This window comes from Octopus sinensis, linkage group LG20 (genome assembly GCF_006345805.1).
Source record: "Octopus sinensis linkage group LG20, ASM634580v1, whole genome shotgun sequence".
Lineage (NCBI taxonomy): Eukaryota > Metazoa > Mollusca > Cephalopoda > Octopoda > Octopodidae > Octopus > Octopus sinensis.
This window is the reverse complement of record NC_043016.1, coordinates 24,975,130-24,988,772: the sequence shown is the minus strand read 5'-3', so window position 1 is coordinate 24,988,772 and position 13,643 is coordinate 24,975,130. Positions and strand designations below refer to the sequence as shown.

The window sequence follows — 13,643 nt, the reverse complement described above, 5'->3', positions numbered from 1 at the left end:
TTTTTTAATACAAATATTCACATATTTTTGTTTATTTATTGAAGAATACGGGAAGAAAATTCGTGAGAATGGCATAAAATCAAAATCGCTTCTGATCAGAGGTGTTGTTCATGGCTTTTTCACCTTACCAGGTAAATATGTTTTATTTTTCCTACGTCAACTAGTTAATTAATTCTACCACAAACCTGTCCCAAACTAAGCCAGTAAATTTGTTTGACCTGGTAGAAATAGTGGCTAAGTCTTCCTCAGATCATACTTTTTTGCTCTAAAGAAAGCAAGAACCATTAATCAGTGTAGTCCTAAATACATCATACTTGAAAAAAAATAAATGACACGATGGTTATGACTGGAATGTTTTTGATTATACTTCTCCTTACACAGCGTAAATATGGAACTAGAGAACATGTTGGATAATAGTCTTGGATATATTAACCCTATAGCATTCAGATTATTCTGTCAAACTTAATGCTTATTTATTCACATTGTTTTGAACTAATCATGCATAACTTTGTAGCTTTAAAATTCTGATGATGTGATTGTTTATTTTTAGAATGACATTGTAGGATAGGTGTGATAGGCTGGATCTGGCCAGTTCAAATGTAAAATAGGTAGAATATTTAGCCTGGATTTGGCTGGTTTAAATGCTGAAGGGTTAAAAGACATTACATCATGGTTGGAATGCCTATAATCAGAAGCCTGCTTGAACTGGGACCTGGGGCAAAACAAGAATTGTAGAGTGAAATGTCATAAGAATTTGATTTGATGTTTGTTTTCAAGGATTTAGAAAAAAATAAAAAGAATCCATCTCTAATCTCACTGTTATATTTGACTGTTTTATTGATGTTTTACATTCTCGTCAGATTCACTTAGTCCCAAAACTGAAGACATCTTTATTATTATTAATATCATTTTTAACATTCACTTTTCTACGCAAGCATGGATTGGACAGATCTTCTCCACCACATTTTTCAATGTGTTGCTTTCTTTTGTCATCTCCTCTGTGAGGTTCAGCATCATGAGATCAACTTTCACCATCATCTTCTGCCCTTGTTTTTCCTCAATCTTTTTTCCCAGTTGGATCTTCTGATATCTCTCTACTCATCTGTTATCAACTATAAATAAATTACATGTTCATATCAAGACAGTCTCTATCTCTCTCTCCCATCTCATATTACATATGATTTCTCATAGCAACAAGCAAGCAACATCCGACCAGGCTATCAGATGTTGCTACACATCACCGGTCACAATGTGCTTCGCACTGTTTTAGCCTTCAAATGACGCCACCCCGCTGGCTAAGCGAGCAGGCCGACAGAAGAAAGAGTGAGAGAAAGTTGTGACGAAATAGTACAGCAGGGATTGCCACCACCCCCTGCTGGAGCCTCGTGTAACTTTAGGTGCTTTCGCTCGATAAACACTCACAACGCCCGGCCTGGGAATCGAAACTGCGATCCTACGACCGCGAGTCCGCTGCCCTAACCACTGGGCCATTGCGCCTCCACATCATTTCTCCTCCACATCATTTCTCATATACTTAGTTTTATTCTCACCTCCTTTGGTCCTGTTGTTCATGCACACTAATACTACATACCCATCCAAGGCGGCAAGTAACAGTTGAGCACTAGAAGTGATGTAACTGACTTACTCCATTTCCTGAAATTGATGACTTTACTCTTTTACTTGTTTCAGTCATTCGATCGTAACTATGCTGGAGCACCGCCTTTAGTTGAGCAAATCTACCCCAGGACTTATTCTTTGTAAGCCTAGTACTTATTCAATCGGTTTCTTTTGCTGAACCACTAAGTTACGGGGACGTAAACACACCAGCATCGGTTGTCAAGCGATGTTGGCGGGGGGCAAACATATACACACATGTACATATATATATTTATATGTATACGATGGGCTTCTTTCAGTTTCCATCTATCAAATCCACTCACAAGGCTTTGGTCAGTCTGAGGCTATTGTAGAAGACACTTGCCTAAGGTGCCACACAGTGGGACTGAACCCAGGACCATGTGGTTGGTAAGCAAGCTACTTACCACACAGCCACTCCTGTGCAAAAATTTGAAATTAATAACATCCATCTAAGGTGGCAAACTTGCAAAATTCTTAGTATGCTGGGCAGAAGGCATACTGGAATTTCGTCCATTTTTACATTCTGATTTCAAATCCCACCAAGGTTGACTTTGCCTTTCATCCTTTCAGGGTTAATAAAATAAATACCAGTTGAACTCTGGGGTTGATGTAATCAACTAGCTCTCTCCTCTGAACTTCCTGGCCTTGTGCCAAAGTTTGAAGCCAATATTGCATAACCATCTTGTGAAGAATCTTACCTTCATTTCACTCTAGCTTCACACTTCCTCTGCATTCACTACTCATGTATTGCTATATATACTTACGATTTACTAGAATGTTACCTGCCATATAGGCACAAACAGGTGTGTGGATAAGAAACTGGCTTTGCAGTCATATGGTTTCGGGTCCAATCACACTGTATGGCACATTGGCAAGTTTATTCTACTATAGCCTTGTACTAACCAATGCCTTGTAAGTGAATTTGGTAGACAATATCTGTGCAAAAGCCTGTTGTGTGTGTGTGTGTGTATGTTTGTGAGTCCTGTTTCCACTGTTGGATAACTGGTGTTGGTTGGTTTATGTCCCTATAACTTAGTTGTGATTTGGCAAAAAAAAAAAAGAAGACCAGTGGAATAATTGCCAAACTTAAAAAGTAAGTACCAGGGTTGATTTGTTTGATTAGACCTTTCAAGATGGTGCCCCAGCATGGCCACAATTCAGTGACTGGAACAAATAAAAGACAACATAATATGGATAACTTTGGAAGTATACTTTTGTGACCACAGATAATATCAGGAAATATGGCATATCTTTTATTTTTTATTGTTTCAGTCATTTGACTGCGGCCATGCTGGGGCACCACTTCAAAGGGTTTAGTTAAACAAATTGACCCTGGGACTTATTTTTTGAAGCCTGGTACTTATTATATTGGCCTCCTTTGCCAAACAGCTAAGTTACAGGGACGTAAAAGCGCCAACACTGGTTGTCAAGTGGTGGTGGGGGGGACAAAACCACATATACACATGATGGGCTTCTTTCAGTTTCCATCTATCTATTTCTTTACTACCCACTAGGGGCTAAACACAGAGGGGACAAACAAAGACAGACAAACGGATTAAGTCGATTACATCGACCCCAGTGTGTAACTGGTACTTATTTAATCGACCCCGAAAGGATGAAAGGCAAAGTCAACCTCGGCAGAATTTGAACTCAGAACGTAGCGGCAGACGAAATACCGCTAAACATTTCGTCCAGCGTGCTAACGATTCTGCCAGCTTGCCGCCCTATTTCAGTTTCCATCTACCACATCCACTCAAGGCTTTGTTCCGCTCTTTCAGAAGAAAAATATTTACTTTAAAATGAAATAAAATGAAACAAATTTCTCTTCTGTATAACTCCTCACTTAACAAGTCTGTCATTTACTCCCTCTCCTCCTCATCCTATTCCTCTACAATTCCTTCTCTCTCACAGTTTGTGGTGTTCTTTTACTCATTGCCTGTCAACAAAACTAGTATGTGCACTCAACCTGCACCTCTTATTTTGGTTCTGTCTGTATCTCCCTTTTTACTCTCTACCCCTTCCTCTTTATATATGATGTAGAGTAGTGATTCTCATCCACGGATCATATGGCCTCCTGAGGGTCCATATAAAATTGTCGGAGATCCGCTCAACAAAATAGTAAATCGGAGATCTGCAATAGTATTTTAAGGGCCTCTGAAAAAATTTTGTTTGAGATGGATGTATGTATTGGTATGTAGTGCAAGAAACAATAAAGGAATTTTGAAAGAAGTTTCTATAAAACTAGTTTTTAAACATTGAATGCCTATGAGGGTCCATCAGAATAAAATAATAGTAATCAAAAGGATCCATAAAAAAAAAAAATGGTTAAGAACCATTAAGGCATAGGAGTGGCTGTGTGGTAAGTAGCTTGCTTACGAACCACATGGTTCCAGGTTCAGTCCCACTGCGTGGCACCTTGGGGAAGTGTCCGACCAAAGCTTTGTGAGTGACTTTGGTAGACAGAAACTGATAGAAGCCCGTTGTATATTTGTGTGTGTGTATGTGTATATATATATGGATGTGTATGTGTTTGTCCCCCCAACATCGCTTGACAACCAATGCTGGTGTGTTTACGTCCTCGTAACTTAGCGGTTCAGCAAAAGAAACTAATAGGATAAGTACTAGGCTTAAAAAGAATGAGTCCTGGGGTCGATTTGCTCGACTAAATGCGGTGCTCCAGCAAGGCCACAGTCAAATGACTGAAACAAGTAAAAGAGTAACCGCTGATTTAGAGTGATTGGTGAAATCAACCATCCAATTATTTGTGGAAGTTAGAAATTGTTTTTAAAACCCTGAACAAAATACTTTGCAGCATTTCTTCCAGCTTTATGTTCAAACTTGCTGGTCCCATGCCATCAAAAATGATATAATAATAATAATAATAATAATAATAATATAAAGCATATGCAGTAATGTACAAATGTCTAGAAAGTGAACAGTGTATGAGTCAGATCCATGCTTGCATGTGTATGGAAGGGGAGAAAATCAGACGTAGTGTTGGCGAATCTCAGGAAGCATGGAAGTTTTGAAGGATGCAGTGCTCCGACAACTAACAACTGATGCCGACAGTTTGTTCCATGCTTCAGCAACTCTTAGTGTGAAAAAATGTTTCCGAAAGTCATGGGAGCTGTACTGTTTTTCTGACTTTGTAAACATGTCCATGGGTGTTAGACAGGTGGAGTTTGAAAAGGTGTTCAGAGTTATTGTTTGTAAGATGGTTAATTGTAGTATTTCATATTTAAATAAGGACAAAAGATAGAATGTGGATGGTAAATCAAATTAATACACTTGTCAATGTTATCAAGTGGTTGTCTTTTGAGATGTGTCACAACAATCATTGTTTGTTACTGAAAGAATGCTGGCTCATTCATACATACATACATACATACACACACTTCCCTTGTACGCATACACACACATATTCACACAGTTGAAATGCTGTTTGATTTTTTTTCTTTTCAGCATTGGATATTTGCCATCCCACTTCCATTGCACACACACACACCGTCCTTTTACATATCATCTATCACCCCTTCCTTTCTTATTCTAATGATTCAGATTGGAGCCTGGTGCAGCCACCTGGTTCACCAGTCCTCAGTCAAATCGTCCAACCCATGCTAGCATGGAAAGCAGACATTAAATGATGATGATGATGTGATGGAGAAAAACATGGGTATTATTATAGTAGATTCTGCCGAGGTTGATTTTTGCCTAAAATAAGAGGCAGTAGAAGTGCTGGATTCGATGTAATCAACTAGTCCCCCCCCACCTCCCCCAGAATTTCAGGGCTTGTGCTTATAGTAGAAAAGATTATTATTGTTAGATGAATCAAAGATTGAAACTAATAAATAAATAAAATAAATTAAATACGAAAAAGCCAAGCAAAAGTATCTTGCAATCGTGGGTTATTTCCCTTGCTAAGTTCATATTCCACTGGGTTTAACTCGCTTTGATGACACGAGCTCCAGTTACGTAGTTAACTGGCTGTACTTCGTCATTCAATCTGGAGCTCAATGCTAAAATGAGAATCATTGTCATCATCATGATACTGATTAATGAATGGTGGCGGCAGCGGTGGGGATGATATGGTGGTAGTGGTTTTCATCATCACCATCGCCACCACCAACCAGTTCTGTACTGAGCTAATTTATTATATTATAATTCAATTCAGAACTGTTGTGGAAATCGCCGCCATGGGCATCATCATCATCATCATCATCATCATTTGGATTCTTTTTCTTTCTTTTTTCCTTAACATTTAAAAAAAAATACTGAAGCTATTTTAGACTTGTATATCAGAAGGTAGGATCATCATCACATCAATCTATGCTTGCTTTCTGTACTGTCGTGGTTTGGATGGGTTATGATCATCCAGGTTAGATGGAGCTACAGCAGAAGACAAGACACTTGCCCAAGATGCCACGTTGGGAAGCAAGCTTCTTAAACCACTGTTATGTACATATATATATATGAGAGAGATAGGTTATATATATATATATATATAGGTAGATAGATATATAGATAGAGATAGGTAGATAGATAGATAGAGATAGATAGATTATGATATTATAATGAACTTATTGTATACAGCTCTCAGGTGCACTACAACTCCTCAGAAAAAGTAACCAAAACTGCATGAAAAGTACATAAAGTGTGCACAGGAAGTGAACAGTGATATAGTCTCACACATACACATGGTGGACTTGCCAAAAATATCATGTGTCAGAGTGAAATAGAACTCGGAATTTTGTGGTCTTTACAGATTGCACGAATTATTATTATTATTATTATTATTATTATCAGCTGGCAGAAACATTAGCATGCTAGGCAAAATGCTTGGCAGTATTTCATCTGTCCTTACGTTCTGAGTTCAAATTCCACCGAGGTTGACTTTACCTTTCATTCTTCCGGGGTCAATAAGTTAAGTACCAGTGAAACACTGGGGTTGATGTAATTGACTAGTCCCCTCCCACAAAATTGTCTTGTGTCTATAATAGAAAGGATTATTATTATTATTATTATTATTATTATTATTATTATTATTAATTATTAATTATCATTATTATTATCATCATCATTATGAAGGTGGCATGGTAGCAGAATCATTAGGATACTTAGTATACTTAGTATAGTATTTCAATTGTCTCCACATTCTAAGTTTAAATTCTTCTGAGGTTGACTTTCCCTTTGATCTCCTTTTGGGATCAATGAAATAACTACCAGTTAAATATTGGACTGATATATTTGACTAACCTCCCTTGAAATTGCTGGCCGTGTGCCAAAATTTGAAACCATTATCTTTATTATTATCATTATTATCCTACCAGGGTTTACTTTGCCTTTCACTGTTTTGCGTTCAACAAAATAAGTACCAGCCAAGTAATGGGATTGATGTAAACAACCAGCCCCTTCTCCACAGTATTTCAGGCCTTGTACCTATAGTAAAAGGGATTACTATTTTTTTTTGTTTTTTTTTTTAATGACAATTACTATTATTATTATTGTTGTTATTATTATTGCCTGTCATTGTTCAGGGTAAGATAAAGTACTTATTCAAGTATTAAGTGTAGGTGGGGGTTGATATAATCCTCGTTACTCTCCCTCCAAAATATATGGGTTTGAAATTATTTAAAAGAATCTGTTTTCATTCTATTTTCAGGCATCTTTGAGAAGTCTTGCCAGAAGGCTTACGAAGAAGTAGGCACTTTCATCATGTCACAGTTATAAACCAAGACCAATTTTGTGGTTTCATCCATACGATATTTTTCTCTGTCTCTTTCACTCACACACTCACACCTCGTTTCCCTAAAACTTTGCAAAAAAAAAAAAAAACCCTTCAAAATTCTCCCTTTTTCTGCTCAATATTTAGAATATAACCTTTACATATTCTTTTGCTCATTGAAATTGCTTGCCACTAACATGATTATTTTATATGTATTTATACATACATAATACATATATATATACAAACATACACACATAAATTATATATATATATATATATATATACTCTTTACTTTCTTTTACTCTTTTACTTGTTTCAGTCATTTGACTGCGGCCATGCTGGAGCACCGCCTTTAATCGAGCAACTCGACCCTGGCACTTATTCTTTGTAAGCCCAGTACTTATTCTATCGGTCTGTTTTGCCGAACTGCTAAGTGACGGGGACATAAACACACCAGCATCGGTTGTCAAGCAATGCTAGGGGGACAAACACAGACACACAAACACACACACAAACACACACACATACATACATATATATATATATATATATATATATATATATATATATATATACATATATAGGACAGGCTTCTTTCAGTTTCCGTCTACCAAATCCACTCACAAGGCTTTGGTCGGCCCGAGGTGCCACACAGTGGGACTGAACCCGGAACCATGTGGTTGGTAAACAAGCTACTTACCACACAGCCACTCCTATATATATATATATTTATATACACACATACATACACACACACACACACAACACGCATATCGTTATATATATATATGATCTATATGTATATACATATATAAAATATATATTTTTTTTTTTTTGTGTCAGTTTTAAAAATGAATTGCCTTAATAAAATTCTGCTTCCTGACATGTTACAAAAATGTTTTTAATCCGTTCTGGTCTAAGCTTTGTGTGTTCTTCAATTCAATATTCTGTATAATTTTCATATTGCACAAAGTAAAACAACTTCCACTGTCAATGTGTCATTCAAAAGTCAGGAGACACTCTTTGGAAGGATGTGATTTTTTTTTTTTTAAACAAATGCTTGTAAGTTTGTGTCTGAAAAATAAAATATATATAAAAAAAAAAACATATATCTACAAAACAGAATTATATGGAAACTGTATTCTGTGATAAATAAATTCCAAGTTTAAGACCAAAAGAATGTATTTGTCTTTATTGTTAATACTTTGTCAGCATTAAACTTATTTTGTTGTTGTTTAACCCCAGGTAAGCTGACTTGTTGTCAGAGTATTCCAGCTATCTTGTATCTGTTATTTGTTTCAATGATTAGACTGTGGCCATGCTGGGGCATTGCCTTGAAGAATTGTTTTAGTTGAATGTATTGACTCCAATACTTTTTTTTTAAGCCTGATGCTTATTCTATCAGTCTCTTTTGCTGAATTGCTAAGTTACAGGACATAAACACACCAACACCAGTTGCCAAGCATGGTGGGGAAAAATATGGATACAAAACCACACACACACACAGGTGTGTGTATGTGTGTGGAGCTCCTTTCAGTTTCTGTCTATCAAATCTGCTCTCAATCTGAGGCTATAGTTGAAGACACTTGCCCATGATGCCACAGACTGGGATTGAACATGGAACCTGTCGTTGGGAAGCAAGCTTCTTACCACACAGCCATACTTGTGCCTATGATCAACTTGTCTTTTTTTTTTTCTCTCTTTCTCCTAATAAGGTACTACATTGTGTAAAGTATCTGTTCCTCAGGCTTTGCAAATTGAGAGAGATTTAACTGCTATATCTTTGAAATCAAGCAATCACATAGATAGACATCTTTCATTGGCTTAGGCTAATCATGGGTAACCTATGGCCTGCGAGAGGGACTTTTTGAATGGCACACTCTAACAAAAAGATTTTCCTTGAATTATGTGACTCACCTAATGGCAAACTCTATCTCAGGTAGCCTACTTCTTTGAAAAAGTTACCCATGCCTGGCTTACCTTTTATCTTTTACTTGTTCCAATCACTAGACTGTAGCCATGCTGGAACACTGTCATCAAGAATTTTTAGTTGAGTGAATTGACCCAGTACTTTTTTTTTCTTTAATCTGGTACTTATTCTATCCATCTCTTTTGCTGAACTGCTAAGTTATGGGGGCATAAACACATCATCACAAGTTGTCAAAGAAGGGACAAACAGAGATACAAAGACATACACACACATGATGAGCTTCTTTCAGTTTCCATTTATCAAATCCACTCAAGGCTTTGGTTGGCCCGAGGCTATAGCAGAAGACACTTGCCCAAGGTACCACACAGTAGGACTAAACCTGGAACAAGGTAGTTGGGAAGTAAGCTTCTTACCTCATAGCCATGCCTGTGCTTGTAGGTAATAATGTCAAACACATACACACATAATGTGTGTATAATAGCAGTTTTATTCAGCTCCACATTACTTTAAGTTTTGTGGGCGTGTCTCTTTAAGTTTTGTGGAGCTGAGTCAGCCTGTTATTAAATGTATGTAACTCCAACCATACATGTTGTGTACCATTTTCTTTTGTTGGTTTACCCACTCATGGGTGTGTGTATGTACACATGTGAATGTAGAGATCATTATTTGTTAGCACCAGGTAAGTCCTAATCCAGTGGATCTGTGATGAAAAGTGTTGCAGTTGTGACTATCCTGTCTTTATTCAGTGTATTTTGAGACCACATTATCTTCCTCCCTTCCTTCCTTCCTCATATAGATATATACGGTCAGTTATGATTAAAAGGATTTTTTTACCTATGGATCCCTTTTGATCTCTGTTTTATTCTATTGGACCCCCATGTTGAAAAAATCCTATTATGAATTGAATTGAAGTCAGGTGTGATTAAAAGAGGTGTAGAGGTGCCTTGTTGGTTTTGCAGTAGTAGCATTCAAGGGTGTTGGTGACATATCTGAAATAAATGGGAGGGAGCGTTGTTTTGAGATGTTGTTGCTGTCTGGATGTGTTTTAGGTATCATTGTACATGTAGGGGCCCCTCTATAGCAAAAAAAAAAACATAAAAAAGCTGTTCTGTCTGGCCCCTTCTTTCATACTTTAACTCAGTGGTTCTTAACCATTTTTTATCTATGGGTCCCTTTGATCTCTGTTTTATTTTATTGGTCTCCCATGTTGTAAAAATCCTATTCTGTTTTTATGAATTGACTTGAATTGGTTTTAGCTCATGAGCTATGATTATGCTGGAGCTAAATATTTTTAGGAATTGTATAAAAAAATTAACATTTTGTGTATTGTTGAACTATAACCAATTTATTGCTCATAAATTTCAGCAACACAGCCTTATATGAACCCCCAAAGGTCATGTGGACCCTAGTTGAGAACCAATGCTTTAGCCTTTTTTCACATACCAATAAAGGCATTTCACACTCTACTGTGGTATCACTGAAGACTAAGACTCAAGGAGAGTTTTAGTTTCATGTGCTACATGGCTAAGGTGCTAGTGATAGCGACTGAAGAAGTGTCTAGTGCATTATGTAAAGTGGATGATGTTAGGAAGGACATCCAGCCTTAGAAATCACAACAAAGTAGACTTTGTGATAAGTAGCTTGCTTACCAACCACATGGTTCCGGGTTCAGTCCCACTGTGTGGCACCTTAGGCAAGTGTCTTTTACTATAGCCTTGGGCCGACCAAAGCTTTGTGAGTAGATTTGGTAGACAGAAATGGAAAGAAGCCCGTTGTATATATATATATGTATATATATATATATATATATATATATATAAATGTGTGTGTTTGTCACCCCAACATCGCTTGACAACCGATGCTGGTGTGTTTACGTCAACTGTAACTTACCGGTTTGGCAAAAGAGCCCGATAGAATAAGTACTAGACTTCCAAAGAATAAGTCCTGGGGTTGATTTGCTCAACTAAAGGCGGTGCTCCAGCATGACCACAATCAAATGAGTGAAACAAGTAAAAGAGTAAGAGAGCTGAGCATGATGCAATCCTTAGAATTGTAATATCCTGTCAAACTGTTTGAGTCACTACAGTATAGAAGACAAACATTGGATGGAATAACAGCTGGAACTACATCAGTTGAGGCTTTCTGCAATGACAAACTTTGCTCCACATATTTGCAAATGCTTTTGTTTGTTTATGTTTCATTTTGAGTATGTGTATGTATGCGCAGGGGTGGCGATGGTGGCAGTGTGCCGTCTTCAATGACAGTGTTGCTTTTCAGTTTTTAGATTTTTATAGCCTTTTGTGAAGAGGCTCTGGCAGGGGGTGGTGGTGAACCCTGCTGTACTCTTTCACCACAACTTTCTCTCACTCTTTCTTCCTGTTTCTGTTGTACCTGTATTTCAAAGGGCCAGTCTTGTCACTCTGAATCTCCCCAAGAACTATGTTAAGGGTACACTTGTCTGTGGAGTGCTCAGCCACTTGCACATTTATAAATGAGCTGCGATGTCACAGGAGCCAAGCTGTATCGGCCTTTGCCTTTCCCTTGGATAACACTGGTGGCGTGGAGAGGGGAGTCTGGTATGCGTGGGCGACTGCTGGTCTTCCATAAACAACCTTGCCTGGACTTGTGCCTGGGAGGGTAACTTTCTAGGTGCAATCCCATGGTCAGTCATGACCGAAGGGGGTCGCAATAACACAACATGTGAAGACAAATAAAGTTCAGTTAAGACTGGCATAATCCATGCTAGATCAACGATTTTAAACTGGTTTCAATCCATGGCACAATGAATAATCAGCAAAACAAAAAAAAAAAATGTGTTATGAAACTTTTTGAAACATTATTATGTTTTCTTTTATCTGTTTCAGTCAATAAGATTGTGGCTATGTTGGGGTGCTACCTTGAAGAAATTTTAGTTGAATGAATCAACCCCAGAACTTTTTATCTTTTTAAGCCCAATGCTTATTCTATCAGTCTCTTTTTGCAGAACTGCTAAGTTGTAGGGATGCAAACAAACCAACACCGGTTGTCAGGTGGAGGTGGAGGACAAAGAGACGCACACATATATGACAGACTTCTTTCAGTTTCCATCTATCAAAATCCACTTACTTTGGTTGGCCTGAGGCTATAGGAGAAGACACTTGCCCAGAGTACAATGCAGTGGGACTGAATGCTGAACCATGTGATTGGGAAGCAAGCTTCTTATTTCTTTATTACCCACAAGGGGCTAAACATAGAAGGGACAGACAAAGGGATTAAGTTGATTAGATTGACCCCAGTGCGTAACTGGGATGAAAGGCAAAGTCGATCTCGGCGGAATTTGAACTCAGAACGTAGCGGCAGATGAAATACCGCTAAGCATTTCGCCTGGCATACTAATATTTCTGCCAGCTCGCTGCCTTACCACACAGCCACACCTGCACACACACACACACTAATAATAAGGATTATGATGAAGTAATATAAGTATTACCTTTAATTCATTTTTATATATAAACAAACTGATATTAAATTTTTCTGACTTTTGTTACCTGTTTCTGTTAAAATACACTGCATCTTTTCATGTTCAGAATTGATGGAACATGGAATTAACTATCTGTATCATTATTAGCTGTCGGAACACTGCCTCCTTCAAATATTCTATATTCTCCAAATTCACCAATACTACCCTTGTTATGTCTGTACACCCTTTCTTTTTTATGGCTCTCTTACTGTTCATTTTTCTTTATTTTTCTATCTTATTTTGTACTCCACATTGTAGTTTTAGCTATCATTGCTGTCTTTCTTTACTTCACTTATTACTGCTTTCTGTCTCCTATTCTGATGAGTTGTAGTGCATCTAAGCACTGTATAAACAAAGCTCATTATTACCTCTGCCTTCGCTAAGGTGGAGGTATTGTTTTCAGTCATGTTTGTTTGTTTGTTGTTTGTCCATGGGAAAGATATATTTTTTTCTTTTACTTGTTTTAGTCATTTGACTGTGGCCGTGCTGGAGCTCCACCTTTAGTTGAGCAAATTGCCCCCAGGACTTATTTCTTTGGAAGCCTAGCACTTAGGCTCTTTTGCTGAACCACTAAGTTACGGGGATGTAAACACACCACCATCGGTTGTCAAGCGATGTTGTGGGGACAATCACAAACATATATACACACATACATATATACACACATACATATATACGACGGGCTTCTTTCAGTTTCTGTCTACCAAATCCACTCACAAGGCTTTGGTCGGCCCAAGGCTATAGTAGAAGACACTTGCTCAAGATGCCATACAGTGGGAATGAACCCAGAACCATGTGGTTGGTAAGCAAGCTACTTACCACACAGCCACTTCTGCACCTATAATAGAAAG

At 37.7% G+C, this 13,643-nt stretch overlaps 1 protein-coding gene across 1 annotated transcript in view; it reads left to right on the top strand.

The window, feature by feature from the left end:
- LOC115222577 (AB hydrolase superfamily protein C1039.03) overlaps nt 1-7,470 on the top strand; it is an 83,001-nt gene extending 75,531 nt beyond the window's left edge. The window contains exons 7-8 of the mRNA XM_029792855.2: nt 45-131; nt 7,298-7,470. Coding sequence (XP_029648715.1) covers nt 45-131; nt 7,298-7,365 — 155 coding nt within the window. The 3' untranslated portion in view covers nt 7,366-7,470. The remainder of the gene's footprint in view (nt 1-44; nt 132-7,297) is intronic.
- Nucleotides 7,471-13,643: the final 6,173 nt, after the last annotated feature.